Here is a 24081-nt window from a genome sequence, read left to right as displayed (position 1 = left end):
TTACATTTCAGCCGGGCGCGGTGGCTCAAGCCTGTAATCCCAGCACTTTGGGAGGCCGAGGCGGGTGGATCACGAGGTCGAGAGGTCGAGACCATCCTGGTCAACACGGTGAAACCCCATCTCTACTAAAAATACAAAAAAATTAGCTGGGCATGGTGATGCGTGCCTGTAATCCCAGGTACTCAGGAGGCTGAGGCAGGAGAATTGCCAGAACCCAGGAGGCGGAGGTTGCGGTGAGCCAAGATCAAGCCATTGCACTCCAGCCTGGGTAACAAGAGTGAAACTCCGTCTCAAAAAAAATAAATAAATAAAAATAAAATAATTACATTTCTAAGACAAGGACATGAAAATCATCCTCTAACGACATTTCTACAAAACTTTTACCTGAAGCTATGCTTCATGACCTATGACGACTATTCAAATCAACAAGTTGTTTCCCCACTGCATTTGCTCCTGGACAAATGAACCTGGTTTTTCCTCCCTTTAAGCCTCAATTCATATAGACATTAATGCAGATCTTCTTAAAGCGCTTTTTTTCTAAATAACCAAAAATCGTATTTCAACCAAAGCAGTAAAGCTAACCACATCACCAGATGGAAGTTACAGAATAGTATTTTCTGCCATATTTATTTATATTTCAAAGAGAAGAGCCATGGATAACTCTAATTATTAAAACAGTGCCCCAGACACAGACCCCAAAGTAGATGGGTGCCCCCATCCACACACTGTCCTTTGGCCACCAGACATCATGCTTCGCAAGAAGGATGTTCTGTCTGGGAAGGAAGCAGCAGGGCCCTCCCTCTCCGAACCTGCTGCCAAGCCAGCAGCAGGGGTCTCTCCAGCCAAGATCAAAGCTGAGCCAGCTATTCTCCCAAACCCCTGAGAAAACCCAGGAGCCCCTAATCTCTCCAAAGTGCTGATCAAGTTTAACAAGGACCAGCTGGAGGAGCTCAAGGAGGCCTTTAAGCTGTTTGGCAGAGTGGCGGATGGCAAGATCCTGTACAGCCAGTTTGGGGACATATTGGGGGCCCTGGGCCAGAACCCCACCAATGCCAAGGTGCTCAAGATCCTGGGGAACCCAAGAGTGACGAGCTGAAGTCCCAGCATGTGGACTTTAAGACTTTCCTGCCCATGCTCCAAGCAGAAGCCAAGAACCGGAACCAGGGCACATGTGAGGACTACTTGGAGGGGCTTCACGTGTTTGACAAGGAGGAGAACAGCAAAGTTAAAACAGCAGAGCTCAGACAAGTCCTTACCACCCTGGGAGAGAATATAGCTGAGGAGGAGATGGAGACCGTTCTGGCAGGACATGAGGTCTGCAACGGCTGCATCAACTACGAGGCCTTCCTGAAACATCCTAAGCATACTGAGCTCTGCCGATCCTTAGGGCCCAGACAGTGGCCCCCACAGGCAGAAGCATGTTCTGGCCACCAGAAGGCCACCTATTGTTTCAAAATAAAGACAAGGTTCCTCCCTTGGAAAAAACAATATATATACTATAGTTTATAATCTAGTCTTCACTTTACAAAGAGGACATTACACTCTTGGTAAAATGCTTTTCACATTCAAAGTCATATCTACCATCTCATTTTATTCTTAACAGTCCCGGAAAGCACACACAGCTGGCTTTATTACTACATTTACCTTTGAGGCAACTAAGGTACACTGAACCTAAAACAACTTTCTTGGGGGTCATACAGATAAAATTGTCACTATACCCCAAGTCTTACCCCAAAAGTATTCCTCAAATCAAAATTACTTTTGTAGCTCTTCACACTTTACTTTTAGCCTATCTGCATTCTCTAACTACTCAAGACTTTGTGAGATCAATAATTTAATTAATTAATTAAATCAGAAAAACTACTGATTTAAACAGAATTTTGGCAATAAATGTTTATGGGGGGGAGGGAAAAGAAAAAGAGGAAGAGGAAAGGGAAGGAAAAAGGAAGGAAAAAAAGAAGATGGGGAAGAAAGGTTTCTAATATCTTCTACAGTATTGAGAAGAATAATCAAAATTCCTTCTGAAGTGTCATGACAATTCGGCAAAAAGTGTTGAGAAGTAAGCTGATGATTGATCAAGTATACACTTAAAAAAAAAGCTTGTGGTTTTTTGTTGTTGTTATTGTTGTTTTAAAGAGGCCAGGCACTGTGGTCTCATGCCTGTAATCCCAGCACTTTGGGAGGCTGAGATGGGAGATCACTTGAGGCCAGGAATTGGAGACCTCATCTCTATTTTATTACAAAAAAAAAAAAAAGAAGAAGAAGAAAAAAAAAAGAGCACTGGAGAGAAAGGATAATGTGACGGTCGTAACAACAACCCCTGGAAAACAGCCTATATTCTACTTTGACACAAGTAATGTCAGAAGCAGAGATGGCACTCTGCCAAAAGAGTCTTAGAATTACTTCTAAAGGTTATCTACACAAAAACTATACTTGGCTTTGGAAATATGAAGATAAAAATTCCCAGGAAAACACTCAGCAAGTGTAGTCTCTGAAACACAAACCCAATCATATAGTTAATCCTAATAATTACATAATGATACGAGGGCCCTGAAAAAATTATAACTCTCACTCTTCAGCAGCTTAACAACTCTTTAAAATATAAACTAGGACTGTTTCCTAACTGAGAGGTAATCGGTCCTATTAACCTAGCTATCTAATGCCTTCTAATATATCACCAATTCTTTACCCTTTCTAATTAAGGCTACTAATACATGCTGACCTACTACAAACTATCAGAAGCCAATCAGTAAAGGCCGGGCGTGGTGGCTCACACCTGTAATCCCAGCACTTTGGGAGGCCGAGTCAGGAGAATCGCTTGAGCCTGGGAGACAAAGACTGCGGTGAGCCAAGACTCAATGCACTCCAGCCTGGGAGAGGGAGGGAGAGCTCAGGCGCAGTGGCTCACACCTTGTAATCCCAGCACTTTGGGAGGCTGAGACGGGTGGATCGCCTGAGGTCAGGAATTCGAAACCAGCTTAGCTAACGTGGGGAAAGCACGTCTCTACTAAAAAAAACAAAAATTGGCCGGGCGCGGTGGCTCAAGCCTGTAATCCCAGCACTTTGGGAGGCCGAGGCGGGTGGATCACGAGGTCGAGAGATCCAGACCATCCTGGCCAACATGGTGAAACCCCATCTCTACTAAAAATACAAAAAATTAGCTGGGCGTGGTGGCGCGTGCCTGTAATCCCAGCTACTCAGGAGGCTGAGGCAGGAGAATTGCCTGAACCCAGGAGGCGGAGGTTGCGGTGAGCCGAGATCGCGCCATTGCACTCCAGCCTGGGTAACAAGAGCGAAACTCCGTCTCAAAAAAAAACAAAAAAAAAAAACAAAAATTGGCCAGGTGTAGTGGCACGCGCCTGTAATCCCAACTACTCGGGGGGCTGAAGCAGGAGAATCGCTTGAACCCGGTAAGCGGAGGTTGCAGTCGGCCGAGATCATGCCATTGCACTCTAGCCTGGGGGACAGAACGAGAGACTGCGTCTCAAAAATACATACATACATACATACATACGTACGTACATACTGAAAATTTATTTAATGATTTAGGAAAGCTGAATATTGGAAATGTTAGCTTCTATCAACAAAGATTTCTTGTTCAATTTTTGACCTGCACGCCTAAAGAAACACTAAAGAAAAACCAGAGCATGATTCAGAAAGCAGAAAAAGGGAGGACACAGGGAATTAGTCTTGCTCCGCAGAAGAGATTTAACCTACACAATCTTTGTCACAAACACGAAAGAAAGAAATAAGACCACTTCTTGTAAGACTACTGACAGAGTGGGAGTTATGGAGTGCCAAAAAGAGACTCAAATCATAAATAAGCACACTATACCAAGCGACTACCTCTATTGCCAACATTGGACACATTTTACGACACAGGATGCACTGCGTCAATATTAGATAATATATCATAGACACACAGCAGATACACACGAATAACTTGCTTTATACAGAATTCTAGCACTTCTTAAATTTCTTGATTGTCTTAGGAATAACCTCTGACTGGGCAGAAAACCCCTAAGTCCTAAAAGTATTCAACACATTCCATTCTCAACCTTTTCTTGGGAACTTTCTAAGCAAAGGGTAAACACTAATTGGGAAATAAGCCTCCTCCTCGAGACTCTGAAGTTGAAATGGAATCGTCTCAAATAGCAGAGGCAAGCATTTAAGAAGACAAGCACATACTTGAACCCCCACGGTTGGTATCGTTTCTGCAGATGATGAACTTTCTTTTCCAACCTACCGATGCGCCTCTAACAAACTCAGAACTCTTGCACTGAGAGGGAAAAAGCAACAGGACTCTTCCCCTCCTAAAGAAGTTCAGGCGTAAGGGTCGAGAGAGAGGCAAAAGAACTAAGGTTTCCAAGGAAATCTCAAGGGCCCCACCCGACTTCTGTCCCCACTCGCCAGACGAGGCAGCCGGGGAATCGGAAGGACCAGCTAATTCTAAAGGCAGGTTCTCTGTCCTTCCTTGCTCAGCCGCAGCCAGGCCCCAAACCCTGGCTGAGGAACCCCAGTTCTTGCCTTCACATCAGCTTTGGCCCAGGAGTTCCCCAAACCGGCCTCTCTCTCATGCTCAGCTCTAGCCAGCCGCGCTCCAGGCCCCCGCCCTTACCTGCGCCTCCCGCCCCGGCCGCGCCGGCTGCCCTCCACCCCAGTCACCGTTTCACCGGCTCAGCCCCCAGAAGTCGGCACCCGAGCGCGGGGATGTGCTCCTGAGGCCGCGAACAGTTGCGGCAGGAAGCGAAGCTGCTTACCAGTTTGTTGCGGCTTCTCGCTTCACCCCAGACTCCGCCCTCTGTTTTCCTGTCCGCCAATCCTCAATCTTTCCCGGAGGCCGGCTCCTCCCAGCCCGCACGACGCTCGGATCAGGTGTTCAGGCAGAAGGAGTCTGGCCCAGATCGAGTCGTCCTGATCATTTGGCCGAGATTAGGCCACTTCAGTCTTCCAGGAAGAAGCCAGACGCACGGCGCGCGTGAGCGTCACGCGTGTGGCGTTACCAGTTGGGTGCTTGGTATTCTGGGGACTGCACAGGTACTGGCTGGACTGCGGCTGCCGTATGTGTTCGATGCTGTGGGCACTCATAATATGTTACTGCGTTGTTGTAGACTGACAGTTCACTCGTGTAGCCCAGAACCGAAGTTAGACTGTTTCCAGACTTGCATGACTCCGCCAATAACCAGCCGTATGATCTTAAACAAATTGGTCATTTCTTTAGGCCTTAGACCTCTGGTGTGTAGAGTCAGGTTAATAATAGGACTCACTTCTTAATACTTTTTTGAGGATTAAGTAAATGCACTTAAAGCGAATGGCATGGTGCCCTGACCCAGAGTAAGTGATGTTGGCTTTCTAATTTTTTCATTTAGGTGTTGTGTTGCAAATTCTGATGCAAATAAAGTTACCAAGCCCTGTCTTGCTTAGCTTGCTAGCGTTATTCGTCCTTTCTGCCGTGCCGAGAGCACAGTGCAGTGAACGGCAGAAAACATGCTAAAACCCGCCCACCGCAGCTGTGGGGCTTGGGAGGGGAGGATGGAAAAGGAGACGAAATCTAAAGGGAGGTGCTATTTTAATTAAATTATGTGGGTCCTTTTCCTTAAGAGTTTTGTCAAATCCCTACCCAGTTTTCCTGGAATAGGCAAGTACCATCGAAACCTGCAGGTTGATTTCAGTGCAAATCCCAGTCACCATCGTCAGCTAGGCCCTTCAGCATTCTTTCTGGGAGACTGTAGTCAGCTTCTCCCATTCTCATTATTGCTGCGCCAGACCACCACCCGACCCCCACATTACCTTGACTATCATTCTCAGCAGAGAATCTTATTTTATACCCAAGTGAAAAATCCCAAGTTATCTGGGCGTGACCCTTAACAACCTAATTCCCCACCACAACCACCACATTTACCTACGTCCACATCTGCCCTGGTCTGCCTTTCTCCCTCATTTCTCTGAGGAAAGGGCCTATTCTTCCCCAGCTCAATCCTTTTGGCCCCCAATTCACCCTCTCCTGTCTGGGAGCTTGTACCGTATCTGCAACCTCCCCTTTTCCAATTACTCTTCCTCCTCAGCCCATAAAGATGCTCAAGTCTCAGCCTTGCATTAAAAACATTTAAAAAAACTTTTTTTTTCTGATAATCAAAAAAGGCCCTCGTAATTATCCCCCGTATGTTAATATTTCATAAACTTACAATGAAATATAAAATAGGTACAGAGGTCATATGAAAAGAATAAATCGCCCAGCCACGAAGACTGTAGTGTTTATAGAAACTCCAGGTATGATTTTTTTAAAAAGTGCACTCCACAAATATTTTTGAGTCTCTAATTTAACCTGCAATGTTAGTTATATAAGCACTGCACTAAGGATAAAATTATGAACATATCCCACTGCTTCACTTGACTAGCCTAAAAAATAAAAATACATGTGAACATTACATGGTTCATGTCCTCAAGAAGCTTACAGTCGGGAGGCTGAGGCAGGAGAATTGCCTGAACCCAGAAGGCGAATTTGCAGTGAGCCGAGATCGCGCCACTGCACTCCAGCCTGGGTAACAAGAGCGAAACTCCGCCTCAAAAAAAAAAAAGAAGCTTACAGTCTAATATCTATATTAGCTTACAGTTTAATTTTTGTGGAAAAGAGATGGAAAACTGGGTTACTGTTTTTGGGGAAAAAAATCATTTTCTATTCTCACTTCATACTAGACATTCAAAATTAATTCCAGATGAATTTTATCTGTAGAGAGATTATTTGTCTGTGTAAATAGCCTCCTCAAATACTTTCATCCAAGCACAGATTTAGGATTCTTGCTGAATCAATCATTGCTTGATGGTATTATACTTCTATTCCTCTGTATGTATTAGTCCAATTTTACTGCAACTAATAGCTTTCCATCTTTTTCTTTCTTTCTTTATCTTGGTTAGTATGAATTTGGACTCATTTTTTTTTCTAACATGTTGTAATTCATTACTGCCACAATTCATTGCTATGATCCAGATGTCCCTGCTTTGGCTGGTGTGAGCCCCTTCCAACAAACTCCAGAGTCCATTGGACATGCCTCCATTACTTTTTGAGCACATCTTTTTGTTCTTTTTCTCTCTCTACCACCATTTACCCCTGGCCACCACCATTCTACCCCCTACTTCTATGAGTTCAATATTTTTCGATTCCACATATATGATCTTGTGGTATATTTGTGTGCCTCACTTATTTCACTTAACATAATGTCCCCAGGTTCATCCATGTTGTCACAAAAGACAGAATTTCCTTCTTTTTTAAGGCTGAATAATATTCCACAGTGTGTGTATATCTATATAAACATTTTCTTTATTCAGTTGTTCATTGATGGACACTTAGGTTGATTTCTTATCTTGGCTATTGTGACTAATGCTGCAATAAAGATGGGAGTGCAAATACCTCTTCAAAATTGTGATTTTGGTTGGGCACAGTGGCTCATGCTTATAATCCTAGCACTTTGGGAGGCCAAGATGGGAGGATTGCTTGAGGCCAGGAGTTCGAGACCAGCCTGGTCAACATAGCAACACCCCATCTCTATAAAAAGATTTTTTTTATTTCAATTAAAAAATATATATATAGTGATTTTATTTCCTTTGGATATATATCCTGTAGTGAGACTGCTGGATCACATGATAGTTTTAAGTTTTTTAGCAACCTCCATACTGTTTTCCATAATGGTTGTACTAATTTACATTCCCACCAACAATGTGAAAGGGTTTTCTTTTCTCCATATTCTCTTCAACCTTGTTATCTTTTGTCTTTTTGATATAGCCATTGTAATCGGTATGAAGTGATATCTCTCATTGTGGTTTTCATTTGCATTTGTCTGATGATTAATTATGTTGAACATTTTTTTCATATAGCTGCTGGCCATTTGTTTGTCCTTTTTTGAGAAATGTCTATTCACATCCTTCGCCCATTTTATAATCAGATTATTTGTTTTATTACTATTGAATTGTTTGAGGTCCTTATGTATTTAGGATATTATCCCTTTATCAGATGTATGGCTGGCAAATATTTTCTCCTGTACTCTATGTTGTCTCTTCAATCTGTTGATTGTAACCCTTGCTCTGTAGAAACGTTTCGGTTTTATGTAATCTCATTTGTCTATTTGGCTTTTGCTGCCTGTGCTTTTGGGGTCATATCTAAAAAATCACCACTCAAACCAGTGTCATAGAGCTTCTCCCCCTCGTTTTTTTCTTGCAGTTTTACAGTTTCAGGTTGCACACATAAGGCTTCAATTTTTTTGAGTTGATTGTTGTATATGGCATGAGAAAATCCTCTAATTTTATTCTCCTGCATATGGATATCTCATTTCCCCATTACTACTTATTGAAGAGAATATCCTTTCCCTATTGTGTATTCTTGGCCCCTTGTTGAACAATTGGCTGTAAATGGGTAGATTTATTTCTGGACTCTTTATTCTTTTTCTTTTATTTTTTAATTTTTTAAAAAAATTTGCAACTCTGTTAACTGATGGACTCTTTATTCTGTTGAGTTGGTTTGTGTTTCTGTGCCAGTACCATGCTGTTCTGATTACTATAGCTTTGTAGTATATTTTGAGATCAAGCAGTATAATGCTTTTAGCTTTGTTCTTTTTGCTCAAGATTTCTTTAGCTATTCAGCTTCTTTTGTCATTCCATAGTTTTTTTCTATCTGTGTGAAAAATTGTATAGGGATTGCATTGAATATGTGGATCACTTTGGATGTTTTAATATTCTTTCAACCCATAAACATGAGATGTCTTTTTATTTCTGTCTTCAGTTTCTTTCATCAATGTTTTATAGGTTTCAGTGTACAGGTCTTTTACTTCTTAGTTAAATTTATTTCTAAGTATTTTAATATGGTTTTGCAGCTATTGCAAATAGGATTGTGTTCTTGATTTCTCTTTCAGATAGTTCACTGTTAATATTTAGAAATAGTATTGATTTTTATATATTGACTTTATATCCTACAACATTACTAAATTTGTTTATTAGTTCTAACAGTTTTTTGGTGCAGTATTTAGAGTTTGTTTTTATATATAAGATCATGTCATCTACAAACAGGTACAATTTAATTTCTTCCTTTTCAGTTTAGATGCCTTTTATTTCATTCTCTTGCCTGACTGCCCTGACTAGTACTTCTAGTACTATGTTAAATAGAAGTGGCAAGAGTGAGTGTCTTGGTCTTGTTCCTGATCTTAGAGGAAAAGCTTTCTCTTTTTTACCGTTGAATGATATTAGGTGTTGGTTTGTTATATATGACCTTTATTGTGTTGAGGCATATTCCTGCTATACCTAATTTGTTGAGAGCATTTCCTTACTTTTTGACCTGGCAGGCTCATCTTGAACTTTCCCTGCCCCAAGCCTAGAATCAATCAGCTCTCAAAGGAGCACCAATTCCTTTTAGTAAGGATGCAAAGATGTTTGTAAAAGTTATGAAACTCAGTTCCAGCTAGAATGCAAAGAAATTAGCAATCTCTTACATGGCATGTGAAAATATATATTGGTATATTCTCCCCTAGAAAATGACTTGGTGGATTTAACAAGCACCTTAAAAATATTTATACTTCATGATCCAATAATTCCCATTCTAGCAATCTAGCCCAAAGAATTGATCCGTGTTTAAAAAAAGTAAGATAAAGACGCTTGTCACAGCCATTTAAACATTAAAGAAACAAAAAGAAAACATCCAATACAAACCAACACAAAAGACATGAAAACAATATAATCAAATCCATTATAACCAACACAACTGACATGGAAGTAATACAAATGATATTCTAAAATATGTATACATCAAAAGTATGTTGACTAAGATTTTTAAAAGCATTTTCCAGCCAGGAGAGGTGGCTCACGCCTATAATTCCAACACTTTGGAAGGCCAAGGTGGGCAGATCACTTGAGGTTAGGAGTTCGAGAACAGCCTGGCCAATATGGTGAAACCCCGTCTCTACTAAAAATACAGAAATTAGCCGGGCATGGTGGCCAGTACCTGTAATCCCAGCTGTTTGTGAGACTGAGGTAGGAGAATCACTTGAACCCTGAAGGTGAAGGTTGCAGTGAGCCAAGACCATGCCATTGCACTCCAGCTTGGGTGGCAGAGCCAGCCTCCATATCAAAAATAAAAAAGTATTTTTCTTCACTTTACAATCAACCTTCTTGAAAAGGTTTTCTTGTCTCCCTTTCCATTCATGCTTCAATCCCCTGTAGTATGACTTCTATCAGAATCATTCTCATAGAACCATCCTACCAAAAGTGCATTCAAGAGGTCCTCCTTTTGCCAAAATTATTTTCAGGCTCTGTCCTTTTTTTTTTTTTTTTTAATCTCTCTGCAGTATTCCTTCTTTTTCAAAAACTTATTCTGTCTGTTGGCTTCTATGACATCAGACTCTGCTGAGTCTTTGTTACTCCCCAGACTCTCCTCATTTTCTTTGTGGGGGGCTCCTTTTCCTCTACCTGACCTTTAAAGTTATGTGTCCCTCAGAGTTCTCTCTGAGATTGACTTTTCTCATTACTTTGAAGTCCTAGATAATATAGACTCTGTCTTCAACTGTTATCAACACAAGCTAAAGATTCCCAAATTTCTTTCTCCAGCCCACCCTTTCTGAACTGCAGATGTGGCCAGCTGCCTTCTAGGCATCATCTTGCTGTCCCTTGACATCTCGAATTTAACAAACCTTAAACTTAACCCACAATCTTGGCCATCAAATCTGTGACTCTATGCATATTCCTTCCTTGTTGAACAGCACCCTGTCTCCCAAACTCCAAATTCAGAAGTCCCTTTTGCTCTTCCCTCTCTCATAATCTTCATGGACACTCAATCATCAAGCTCTATTCATTCTACCTCATTTTTTTTTAGATAATCAAAATGAAAATACAACCACATTATAATATTTATGAGAATCCCCTGTTATCTGGATAAGTATCTCAAAACCAAATGCTAACGGAAATTTCATGGCCCATGTTTCCACTTGTGTTTGCAACAGTATTTGGGGCCAGACTATTAAAATATTCAGATTCTTTTACTGGCTAAATGAAAGACGGATATGTCAACATATACATTATTAACCAAATAGAGAAGAGTGCTGGGCTAAATGAACCATCATCCAGTAAAATAGGCTGGCTTTGTGAAAAAGAACATGCACATAAGCAGTGAGCTTCATCTTCACATTTCAAGAGGTAATTTAATTTCAGCTAAATGTTATTTGTTTTATTCTAGTGATATTAATGGTAATGTATTGTTTTATACTTTTCTTTCTAGTCATTTTGTCTATAAAATTTTTATTTTACAGTTGTATAAGAGCTGTCAGCATAAGGAGCATATATCTAGTTTTATGCACATTTATAGCAATATTTTAATGTCAATCCTAGGAATCTAGAAAATATTTGTTTTTAAAGATAGGGTCTCACTTAGTTTCCCCAGTGAGAATGCAATGGTGCCACTAAAGCTCACTGCAGCCTGAAGCTTTGAGTTCTTGGGCTCAAGTGATCCTCCCACTTCAGACTTCCAGGTAACTAGAACTATAGGTACAATCATGCCTGGCTAATTTGTGTTTGTTCATTTGTTTATATAAACAAGGTCTCCCTATGTTGCCCAAGCTGGTTGCAAACTCCTCACCTCAAGCAGTCCTCCTGCCTTAGCCTCCCAAAGTGCTGAGATTACAGACATGAGCCACTGTGCCCGGCCAGATTTTTCAGTGGAAAAAGGACTCCTCCATTACTGGCTTAGGAAACACTGTTTTAGATGCTGAGACTCCAATAACTGCCACCTTTACTACTACATTGGCTTAAAGCCACCTCAAGCAAGTGTTTAGGATTTAACATATTTTATGATTGAATTTACCTTGGTTCTATGTAGTATCCTATATCTATTTATTTTTTAACCTTATTTTTCTCAATTATAGTCAATGTTTTTATTGTGCTATATTTGATATATTTTTATGACTGCCTTACATTATTTTGGGAACAAGAATGGATATGAATGCTTACTTTCAGTAGTGAGCAAGGGGTAAGAAACAATGTGAATCTGATATAATATAAAGTAAAATTTACAATCTCAGGTGTCTTAGGACATCAGATTCAAGATGAGAATTAACAGCTCATATACCTCTCTAATCAGTTCTACAGGAATAAATGGAGATGGCTGCCAATATCCCTTAAGCCACCTCAAAAGCCAAGTTGACAGGATGTATGCTTTTTTCTTTTCTCTAGGGAAAAATACCAGTGCCCTCTGGCATCCAAAGTGCACCTTGAATAGTACCATGTCGATCAGTTAATCGTCAAAGAATAATGTACTAATTCACTGTTAGATATAATTTTTAAAAATAGATTTTGGAGACTGGGTGAGGTGGTTCACACCTGTAATCCCAGCACTTTGGGAGGCCGAGGCGGAGGATCACTTGAAGTCAGGAGTTCAAGACCAATCTAGCCAACAGGGTGAAACCCCGTCTCTATTAAAAATAAAAAAAATTAGCTGGGCATGGTGGCGTGGCTGTAGTCCCAGCTATTTGGGAGGCTGAAACGGGAGAGTCGCTTGAACCCGGGAGGCAGAAGTTGCAGTGAGCCGAGATTGCGCCACTACACTCTAGCCTGGGTGACAGAGCAAGATTTATTTATTTATTTATCAAATAAATAAATTTTGGAGCATTGAATTCTGGGCAGCAATATACAAGCGTGCTATTATCATACAGATCACAATATAAAATACTCTTTATTTTCATATTTTAGAGAGCAAGGAACACAAAACATAATCCCCGGAGACGACTAGAATTCTTTTTTTAATCCACCATTTTCTAAGGCTTCATATCTCTAGTCCAGCTTCATTGGATCACAGATAATAATCCCCCTCTACTGAGCATGGTGGCTCAGGCTTGTAATCACAGCACTTTGGGAGGCCAAAGAGGACTATCATTTGAGCCCAGGAGTAGGAGACCAGCCTGGGCAACACAGTGAAACCCCATCTCTACTAAAGGAAAAAGAAAAGAAAGGAAAAACAAAATTAGCCGGGTGTGGTTGTGTGCACCTGTAATCCCACCTACTCTGGAGGCTGAGGTGGGAGGCTCTCTTGAGCCCGGGAAGTCCAGGCTGCAGTGAGCGGTGATCGCTCCACGGCACTCCAGCCTGGGCGATAGAGCAAGGCCCTGTCTCTAAAAAAGAAAATAATAAGAATCCCATTCATTATCTTCTAACGCAAACAACCAGTGGAGTTCTAAAGACCTAGACAAAGGTGTTGGCAGTGCCTGCTTGTGTAACTGTTCCATCTTTTGCTTTCGGCAGCGCCGAAGCCCCCTCCCAAGCTGGCCGGGGGCACTCTTTCTTCAGCCAAAGGCACGTTCCAGTACCGCACCTCTGGGGCGCTCCAAGCAGGGGGCCGGCCGAGCTGCCACCGCACGGGGCCCCCCTGTCCCCTGTTTGCTTTAATGCCGACCTCGAAACTCACCCCGCTGTGCTCTAGACTGTTACAAAGTTCAGGGTAGTGCAGCCTCAGCGCACCCCGCTCCCTCGCCTGCAGGTGGCAAACGCGTCTCTCCACTGCCGGGAGCCGGTACTAAATCCCTGCGGCGCAGCAACCCCGGCCCTCACCAGGAGCACCGGGAAAGTGGCAACAGGGACTTCGCATCCGGCTGTGGCCACGCCCCTCTCCCTGACTCTGCCCACCCCACGGGAATCGGCGCGCGACGATTGGAGGCGTGACGGGGGCGGGGCATAGGGAGGTGGACTGAGGAGGCGGGGCCTGGGTGGGGACAAAGCCGGGAAGAGGAAAATCTCGGACCCGCCCTCTGGTCCCGGCTTTCTGCAGGGACCGCGTCAGAACCTGAGGCAGTGGGAACCCGGTTTGGGATTGCCAGCCTGTGCGCGTGAGTCTGAGCGTGTGAGCGGCTGTGGCGCCCCAGCTCTTCGCCAGCATATCATCCCGGCAGGTAACCGTAGGATCCGAGGGGCGGCCCCGGCGGCTGGCTGCAAAGGGAGGCTCTAATTCCGTCGAAGGCAGGAAAGGGGAAAAGGAAGAAAGCGCAGATCTTGGGTATGGAGGGAGAAACTTAGCGTCGAGGCCTGCGTGCAAGAAGGGAACAAATCCAGGTATTGAGAATGGGAAAAGAAAAAGGGGAGGGAGAGGATGCTGGATGCCTGGATATGCAGAAGGCCTGCTTTGGGGCTTGGGAGGGAGAAATTGGGCGGTGGGGAAGTTGGGTGCAATGACACGGGGAAAACCAGGTCTGCACTTGGGTTGGAAAAGCGAGCGGTGGCGGTTGCAAGAATACATGTAGAAGACTAAGCCTTGGGTGTAGGAGGAAGAAAACGGGCAGCAGTTGGGGGCTGGATGCAAAGAAGTCTGTAAGCCGAAGATGGGCGTCTGCTGGGAACTCAGGCGGCGGGGAATAGCTGTGAGGCCGATCCCTAGCGTCCCCCAGGAGGCGTGGAGGGGGTGGAGCTCCGGCGGCCTTCAGAGGGGTCCCTAGGCCACCCGGGCCGAGAGGGAGTTCGGGGAGATGCCCCCGCTGGTTCCAAGTGCCTGGAGTTTAAAAGTTCTCGGCACCGGAGAGGGATGGGGCGGGTGTGGAGACCCAGAAGGAGGAACCGATCCAGCCTTGGTTGCTGCCCTCTTGCACAACGGCCACAAGGATGGGTGCAGGCCAAGAGCCTGCTGTTCACAGCGGCACTCAAGGACATGCAAACCCCAAGACCTGTTAACGGGTGACAAAGCGGGGACACACCCTCGCACGCGCCGACATGATTGTGCTCCCATGACCTTTATTTAGAAAGTGCCTTCGGGCCTAAAACTGCCCTTTGCCCCTCTGAGTACACTCAGCACTGTACTTTAAACCAGATAAACTGGGCTGTCTGGCTGGTATTAAAAACAGCTAAATTCTCCTGTGGGTGTTCTGTGTTAAGACTTTCTGTTCCTTGTTTTGTTTTAGGAGATAAACTATATTCAGTTGAGTCTGCAAGTCTGGGAGGAATTGGGGTGATAAGAAATTCATTCACTGTCAAGGTGAGAATTAGCAATTTTCTCCTGTACTTTCTTTGATGTGGCAGTACAGTGTTTAACTGGTCTTGGGGGCAAGCCAAGGCTCTGCAGGGGAGTGAGTCAGGAATATTTCCAACAACAAATAATAACAGCTTCCTTGTTCCTTTTCGTCCAGTGTTTTCTCTGCAAGAGATTCTTTTTGCCCAGAAATTATTGTAGTTCATGAACTCGGCAAAAAAACAATCTGGCCAAAAACTTGAGGTTGATGCAAATAATATTAAATGGCTCTTTTTTAATTAAACTACTCTGTATTGTTATTCCAGGTTTATTTTCTGGAATTGCACAAGTATACAAGTATGTTAGGAGATGGGATTCAGCTACTTTAAAACTAAATGAGCTGGTGCCTATTAGGGACAAACAGCCCTTCTTTCTGAAGTTGGGGTGGCAGTGGAGACAAAAATCTGAGGGGCAACAAGGGTGGAGAGGTCAATCCAGTGGTGCCTCCAGCTCATCCCATGGAAATCAGATCCAGAAGAAATACAATTATGCTCCACATGGTAGTAACAATAAAGCTTTACTTTTTTAGTTAAAAGATGGTAACAATTTCATGACTAAGTAATGAGAGGAAAACCTGAAGTGTTTGAAGTATGCATTATGAGATAAAGATTATTGCAGCGAATACAATTGCTTTAACTGAGAAGGAAATTGTGAACTAAGAAAAATCACTCTTGACATTTTAGGTACAGTATTTGACCTCCATTAACCGTATTTGCCATCAAGGAAAAATAGCCATGTCATATCTGTTGCACAATACTATATAGGGGCATGGCCATGGAAGTATAGTATCAGGAACCAGCTAAGTTCACTACCTCCTTTTTTACTTTGCTTTAGAATAAGGATGAGTGTGACAGTGGAATCAAACATGAACAAAATCATATGCGTTCAGCTGTACTATAAATTATACTTGACATTACAGATGGGAAGTAATTGACTCATGAGTCTTGACTCATTCTGTTCATTTCTTTTATTCTAGTTCAGTTCCAGAAGGTTCCCCAAAGGCATCTCCTAAACACTGGTAAGCAGAATTCTAGAATTACAACTTTGGGAAGTGAAAATGGTCCTGGGGATTGGATATACATGCAGGCTTGTCAAGAAATGGAGGCTTACTGTCTACTAATCATTACATTTTTATTTAAAGACCACATTACTTTAGCTCAGTTTTTTAAGACAGACTGTTTTAGGTCTTTTATGTAATAATTTTTTTAAGTCAATTCTCTTGACTTTTCTAGTCCTTAAGAGAATAAAAGCAATTTGCAATTGTGTTGTTGGATTAAAAAAGAATTTCCAATAGAGCATCATTAGAAGGAATAGATGACTTTGGCAGGCTCAGGGGTTCTTCTGCCTCTAGAGACAAGCTGGGACATGGTCTTCATTGAAGCCTCACAGTTTCATTTCTTCCAAAGGGGCCACCCTTGTACTTTCTGAGAATCAGATTGATTTGTATTGCCACCCCTACACCCTATCCTTAAAGTGCTATCTCCCTAGGACAGTGCACAGATTGTCCTATCCCACTTACTAAGAGCTTACCCTTGCCTCTGAACAGCCAGAAGAAGATGACAGGGACATGCTTAGGTCTTGGGCAGTGGCCCTACTGTATACAGATTTCGCTAATTGAGAAATCACTTTGTTTTATTTAGCCCCACATCTCCAATGTCTGTGTTATCGCTAGGAAAACATAGTTGCGCCAGGAATTCTTCATCTAACTTTCAGACTTAAAGTTTTCCTGAAGATGGGTCACAAGAATCAGGTGAATCTCCTCATGGCTAGTTATTTTATTAAATAACAAAAACAGCCTCTTTGAAGAGGGGAAATACTAGCACTCATCATTCTGCTTGAGAGCCTGGTAAAATAAAGAGTTGGACTGAAGTGTTCAGTAAACATGAGAGTGTGGAAATAATCTCAATTCATAAGACAAACCAGTAGTTGAGAATAATGATTGCATTATGAAGGGCATGTTAGAGGGTCAGGCTTCCCCACGCTCCAGCCAGGTGGCCTTGTGAAAGCTATTTCTCTTTTAACAAAGTAAAATGGGAAAATAATGTCCATTTTTTAGAATTGTTATGAAGGCTAACTCAGAAACCACATGTGAAACATAACACAATTCTTTGTACAGAGAAGGTGCTCAATTCTAATGGCAAATGTAATTGTTCCTACTACCTTTTTATTCAACTGCACATAAATTGAATTGTATGAATTGTTCTTTTAGTAGTTACCACATTGTTTATATATTTTGCTTCTATTTTATAATGAAATAAATGACAAGGCATGTATTTTTTTTTTCTTTTTAGGTTTATTGAAATCAAAATGTCCAAAAAAATCAGTGGTGGTTCTGTGGTAGAGATGCAAGGAGATGAAATGACACGAATCATCTGGGAATTGATTAAAGAGAAACTCATTTTTCCCTATGTGGAATTGGATCTACATAGGTAAATCAGTTACCCCTCCGTGTAGCAAACTCAAAAAGTATAATCTGGCTGGGCATGGTGGTACACTCCTGTAGTCCCAGCTACTTAGGAAGCAGAGGCAGGAGGATCCCTCGAGATCTGGAATTCAAGTCCAGCCTGGGCAACAGAGTGAGACCCCATCACTAAAAAAAAAAAGGAGTGGGGAGGGGAAACAGTAAGAAAAAAAAAAAAGAATGTAATCTAAATTATTTTGAGGTGAAGTTAGCTTTTTTTACATAGATATAGCTATGTTTTGTGAATAAAGTTTTTTAAGCCTAAATATATTCAGATGAACCTTCTATTTTAATTTTAACATACTGCTAGAAAAACTGGATTTATCATCTAAAAGTCAAGAATTATAACGGAAAGAATTGTTTTCAGATTCTTCTAACCCTCTGTTTCCTCTGAAGGTTTTATTTGTAATAAAGCAGTGGCTAAGAGTAGTACAATGTATTAAGAAAAGGAAAATAAGAGAGGATGTAAGAAACAGGAAACTAAACGCAGTTAACAAAATTTTGTCATTTCAAACTCAATCTTCTGTCACCCTATTTAGTCAATGGACCTGTTTCCTTTTCTTTCCTCACCTTTTGCCCTTTTCATACAATTGTAGTGCAGAAAGAATTCATGAAGTTACTTAACTGAACCCTTCTTTTCCAGCAAAAGTTCCCTTAAATCCTGTGTCCCTTTGCCCTGCGTGTTAAATGCTTGGGGACAGATGTAAAAGTCTATGTAATTCTCTCATTTTTTTGCTGTGTTTTTCATAAACTTGCTTCTGTTCTTTGTACCTTTAACTAGGTAGAGATAGAATTTTTAAAAAGGGTAAAGTGGTTGAAGAATGGCATAGTAAAATATTGAGCAACGCATTTCAGCCAAACTATTGGCAACTCTAAGTGTGTTTGCCTCAGCCCAGAATTAGTCATCAAAATTTGTCCTAAGGACCTTTTATTTGAGTGGAGACACTTAATTCACATAATTTCATTAAATATTCTTTTTAATTGTTCTAAACCTAAGCTGCTGATGTCTATATTGCAGTCATAACAAGATACAAATACTTGCAAAAGTCAACCAAGCATATAGGAAATTAGGCATAAAAACATATTCCAAGTAGGTTAAAAAAAAAAGCATTTTAGGAATTCCTGTTTCAGAACTTTACATGACAGTAGGTGAACTTGCAGGGTTCTTGCCCTTATAAAGGCTGCAAAGAGGCTTTGAGCCTCTTTAGCTTAGAATCCTGAGGAGTTTTAAAGGGGAGTCACTATGCCTAGGAGGAAAGAAGTTGGTGGCTGCAGACTAAATAATTTTTGGAGGTTCAAACAAGTTTTAGATGTTGCCAAAATTGCTATTATTATCATCACTGGCTGGTTCTTTTTGAGGAGAATGGAGCGATAGTTTGTTTTATGTAGGCTAGACAGTGAACTGGGCAATTTGTTGCTTTTTTTCTTGGAAATGTTAAGCAAAAAAATCTACTAATTTGCTCGTTGATTTTTCTCCTGAGAAATGGTTCCTAGGAACATGAAAACTGCTGATTATACTTCTTGTTGGAGTTGGGACTGGATCAGCATTTCCTGTGCAAGAAGATAACGAAGGACATGACTTTGCTAGATTTATATGAATTATCTCAAGTGGAAGCAGTTGGGAATGATTTTTGTTTGGAAATATGTCAAGATTACTATCTCTTTGTTTGCATCATGAGTTGGGTAGGCTATCTAAGAAAGGAAGATAGGGGAACTAAAAAGAAATCTAGAGGCTTAATAGTGCAGCAGGTTTTGAGAGCTGAAAAACTTTTCTTGAAATCCTTGGAGAATAGAAGAAATTGTTAGTTTGCTTTCTTGCTTCTTAATCAACTATTACATGCTTCAAATAAAGCTTTGCAGTCATTTTCTATCCTCCCTGGACAACCAACATTCTTTCTGCCCTGAATGACCTGCCATCTTAGTGTTGGTGTATATTAAGCTGTAACTCTCTGGTATATACAAAACCATCCATGGATTCAATTACTTATCCAATAAACTGTAGGCTTGTTTCCAGAACAAACACTTGTTCAAGAATTGGAGAAACAGCCGGGCATGGTGACAGGTGCCTGTAGTCCCAGCTACTCTGGAGGCTGAGGCAGGAAAATAACTTGAACCCAGGAGACGAAGGTCGCAGTGAGCCAAGATCATGCCACTGCACTCCAGCCTGGGCAACAGAATAAGACTCATCTCAAAAAAAAAAAAAAAAAATTAGGGAAAGGTTCACTTTATGACTAACTGGCATTAATGAAGGAGTCATTAACATTTTTGGTATCAACTGTCACATCTTTACCTCCCACCACTTTAATGCCAAAGTACAAAAAAATCCTTTAAGCCCTCGCACCCCCTTTATTTTTAAAGAACAATATTTACTAAGGGAAAAAGGTGGTGCTTAGGCTTACACTTAATTATACTAATCATATGGAGAGAAACCAGGCCGTTATTGCCTCTATATGGTGAAAAACAGGAGTTAAAGGGCAGAGTTTGATGGTTTCCATTCAGTTTCCTGATAGACAACTTCCCATAACAAAAGAAGGGGTGGCGGCCCAGCAGTCCAGCCTCTCTTAGTTCTCTTTTTAGTTGGCACCCATCATCTGTGTTTAGGGTGTTCTAATGCTAAAACTTGGAAGATTCTGGTGTACTTGGAACCTGCACTTTCTGCAAAGTGAGCTGTGTATGCCATCACTGCAGTTATAGGTTATAACTGTAACCTGTTTGTCTGAAAAAATGTGCTTCTAATTTTTCTCTTTCAAGCTATGATTTAGGCATAGAGAATCGTGATGCCACCAACGACCAGGTCACCAAGGATGCTGCAGAAGCTATAAAGAAATATAACGTTGGCGTCAAGTGTGCCACTATCACCCCTGATGAGAAGAGGGTTGAGGAGTTCAAGTTGAAACAAATGTGGAAATCGCCAAATGGCACCATACGAAATATTCTGGGTGGCACGGTCTTCAGAGAAGCCATTATCTGCAAAAATATCCCCCGGCTTGTGAGTGGATGGATAAAACCCATCATCATAGGTCGTCATGCTTATGGGGATCAAGTAAGTCATGTTGGCAATATTTGGTTTCCATATTCTTATTTCATGGCCCAGAATTTCCAACTTATGTGTGTTTTATTCTTATCTTTTGGTATCTACACCCATTAAGCAAGGTACAAAATTGTGAAATGCATATATGTATAACTGTATATTTATACACATTTAGCTAAAGGTAAATACAAATAAACTTACAAATAGGCACCCATCTCAATACATTATCTTTTTTAAACATGCTATTTTTTTTCCTTTATCCTTTTATTCAGTTATACCATATGATATTGCCATTTTTATGTTGGTAATTTCATATGGTTCAACCAGACCTGTGGTTTTCAACATTGGCTGCATAATAAGATCCCCTTATAAGTTTTTTTGATGGTTTTGTTTTGCTTAGCTTGATTTGTTTCTTTGTTTTAGTTCCAGTGCTTAAGTCCCACCCTATACAAATTGAAATCTGAATTCTAGGGGCTTCAGGCATTTTAAAGCTCCCCAGGTGAATCTAATGTGCAAAGTTGAGAATCACCAAAGATTGTATTAAAAATGATCTCATCATGCATAAAAGAAAAACTGCTGTGTACCATGGTTCACATCTGTAATCCTAGCACTTTAGAGGCTGAGTTGGAAGGACCACTCGAGGCCAGGAGTTTGACACTAGTCTGGACAACACAGCAAGACCCTGTCTCTACAAAAATGAAAAGTGTTTCACTAATTATGTCAGTTGCTCATGGAAGATCCAGTTTTGTTGTTTATTCATATATAAAGTGAGTAGGCAAAGCTGAGTGCAGTGGCATGTGCCTGTACTCCCAGCTGCTTGGGAGGCTTAGACGGGGATCCCTTAAGCCCAAGAGTTCAAGGTTACAATGAGCTATGATCACACCACTGCACTCTAGCATAGACAATAGAGCAAGACCCTGTCTCAAAAAAGGAAAAAAAAACTGACTCGGTAGTTGAAAGCAGCCTTACTAATAATGCATTCCTTCCTGCCTGGAGAAAAAGTATTGCTGCTTTACTTCTGTACCAGTAGGCTCATTGCCAAAGTAAGCAGAAAAACTGCCAACTAAACAAAATCAAAGTTCACTGTTGAAACTGAGGTTTCAGGCTTTGATAGAAAGTAGTTTATGTATTAAAAGAACCTTAAAAACAGGAATCTCTGATGTTGAAAGCCAGAGGTTTTAATGTAGCCGTCATTGAAAACAGTGTGTTTAGGGTAGACAGTTTAGTCCTTACGGTGTCAGTTAGCTTTGTTCCATTCTGTGACTAAAACTATCCTTTCATCCTTGCCACAGCCTTCACAAATACTTCCAGGGGCCCATGCAAGGGAATGTAGATGGCAGTGGTGCAAACTCGCTAATCCTGCAACCACCACCCTAGATTCTTACCGGTTCAGTTGTGCCTTTTGTGTGTGTGTATCCTCTTTGTTTTTGTTTTTGTTTTTAATTATTTCAGCATCAGTCACTTGTAAAAATGGCCATTCTATTTATTAAAGTCAAGAAAGAAAATTCCAAACCTCAGGTTGATTCACAGACTATTTAAATATGCATAAACATATACAAAGCATATATGGTGCTTTGGTGCCTCAGTTTCTCACTTTTCAGAAATTGTAATCAATTACCACCCATAGTAAGGGACTTTGTATGTCAAAAATGTTTTGCGTAAAGTAGGTATTTTTCTTTATTGTTACTTACTGCTCTTTTGCCAATTGTCATTAGTATTTCTCTACACATACAGATGTGGCTGGCACCTGCTGGTACCTAACTCTGCAAGTATCTGATTCAAGTCATTGAAGAAGATACAATGCACCAAAGACCTGTGGATGTCTAGTGTATGCCAGGCACATTATTCCACTGAGCAGCTGGGGCCCATGAGGGAGGTGTCTGTCCTTGAATAGCCCTTTCCTTTTTTTTTTTTTTTTTTTTTTTTTTTTNTTTGAGACGGAGTTTCGCTCTTATTACCCAGGCTGGAGTGCAATGGTGCGATCTCGGCTCACCGCAACCTCCGCCTGAATAGCCCTTTCCTAAAAATCATCATCATCCCATTGTAGCTGCTGCCAGAATGATTTATTGCTCCATATGAACAAGTCATATAACACTGGTAACAATTGTACTATGAGAGACTGAGCCCTGATGGCCTAAGTAAGGACAAGACATCGAGTCATTTGACCTTGGATGCATTATTTCTATTATATCATATTTCTCTCCTTGTCAGATTGATGTAAGAATCAAATGAGATGGTGCAAGTCAAGCACTTAAAGCATCTGGCGTTGAGTAAGGACAAAGCATTAGCTACCTCAACACTACAACTAGTATTGTTACCATCACCCTCTAGGGAGAGTTCCCTGACTTCCATGCCATGGTCATTGCTTTTCCTCTGTCATCCTATAGCTTTTTCTTTTCTTTCTTTTTTTGTCTATACCCTCTTTTGGCATTTGAAACCTCTTATATTGCTTTTCACTTATATATGTCTTTATTGGATTGTAAACTTCCTAAAGGAAAGTGGCTTATGTTATTCTCTGTCCTCTCCAGATCAGTGCTCAGAAAACTTTCCTGTACATCACATAGGCACCTGATAAATATTTATTGATTTGGGGAAACTTCTAGACCGGTTTATCCCCATCTCCTAAAAAAAAAAATCGATGAACTGCCCTACTTGTCTGGGTGCCTTCTAAGTCTATATTGTATGAATATTTTCCTTATAATTCCTGCCTGGGTATTTTTCTCTTCTTTATACCTTTTTTTTTACCCCCTACACAGTACAGAGCAACTGATTTTGTTGTTCCTGGGCCTGGAAAAGTAGAGATAACCTACACACCAACTGACGGAACCCAAAAGGTGACATACCTGATACATAACTTTGAAGGTATGTATGATTGTAGCATACGCTTCATCTGTTTTTAAAAAAGCAAATGATTTAGATCACATTTTTATTACTTTTTAAAGTTAGTTATGTGGCTGCCTAAAAATACAATCTGAATCTACAATGTTTTTGTAAAACCCAAAATCTGACTTAAAAAAGTAATTTGCTTCCATGGCTTCCTGTGGCATGAATAAAGGCACAAAAGGGTTAGCCACTTAATTGGAAATGCCTTTAGACAAAGACAAGGAGATAATTATGCATTTATCTTAAACACAGAGAGAAGGTTGGCAGAAATCTGTTATGCATAAATTATATACATTAAATATTAATATCCCCAAATCACCCAGCATATAATCCTGCCCTTTGCTCTGATAGGGTTTGTATCTGGAAGAGGTTGCATTATATATTTAATAAAGTTTTCTTCTTGCTTTCTGGGTATTTCTCCTGCCAAAGTGGAACATTTGCTTTTTGCCTTTTTTTCCCAGCTACCCTGCTACCTTTAAAGGTCCATTATGTCAAATCCCACCCAAAAGTTGTTGAAAGCACTCACACAAGTGCAAAAACCCAACACTCACCTAGCTTTTGTTTTTCTTGCCTCTTCCAAATAATACTACTTATTGGAATCTGGTCCGGCAGGCTTCAGCACCTTTTACCCTGAGCCCGTTAATCCTGGGCATTGGCATGGATTCAAGTTCTATCTTTTTTTTTTTT

The 24081-nt window shown here is 41.1% G+C and overlaps 2 protein-coding genes and 1 pseudogene across 17 annotated transcripts in view; 2 read left to right on the top strand and 1 right to left on the bottom strand.

Moving 5' to 3' along the window:
- The window catches only part of PIKFYVE (phosphoinositide kinase, FYVE-type zinc finger containing), a 90160-nt gene extending 84743 nt beyond the window's left edge, over window positions 1-5417 (bottom strand). For 11 of the 14 annotated variants that reach the window (XM_017546729.2, XM_017546734.2, XM_017546735.2 and 8 more), the window contains exon 1: window positions 4619-5274. The gene's annotated coding sequence lies outside the window, so the exon portion shown is untranslated. Of the gene's footprint in view, window positions 1-4618 lie in introns of all 14 variants that reach the window. The other 3 variants (XM_017546748.2, XM_037745064.1, XM_017546730.2) reach the window with 3 other exon arrangements.
- Window positions 415-2184, top strand: LOC108316724 (annotated as a pseudogene).
- Window positions 5418-13708: 8291 nt separating the features above from the next.
- Window positions 13709-24081, top strand: part of IDH1 (isocitrate dehydrogenase (NADP(+)) 1) — a 19093-nt gene continuing 8720 nt past the window's right edge. The window contains exons 1-5 of one of the 3 annotated variants that reach the window (XM_017546727.2): window positions 13709-13913; window positions 14913-14986; window positions 17311-17448; window positions 20232-20523; window positions 23268-23373. In XM_017546727.2, the coding sequence (XP_017402216.1) occupies window positions 17327-17448; window positions 20232-20523; window positions 23268-23373 (520 nt within the window). In that variant the 5' untranslated portion in view covers window positions 13709-13913; window positions 14913-14986; window positions 17311-17326. Of the gene's footprint in view, window positions 13914-14912; window positions 14987-16016; window positions 16038-17310; window positions 17449-20231; window positions 20524-23267; window positions 23374-24081 lie in introns of those variants that run through there. The other 2 variants (XM_017546726.2, XM_017546728.2) reach the window with 2 other exon arrangements.

The sequence above is a fragment of the Cebus imitator genome, unplaced genomic scaffold, assembly GCF_001604975.1.
Source record: "Cebus imitator isolate Cc_AM_T3 unplaced genomic scaffold, Cebus_imitator-1.0 Scaffold191, whole genome shotgun sequence".
Lineage (NCBI taxonomy): Eukaryota > Metazoa > Chordata > Mammalia > Primates > Cebidae > Cebus > Cebus imitator.
The sequence above is the reverse complement of the archived record's forward strand: the minus strand, read 5'-3'. Positions and strand labels throughout refer to the sequence as shown.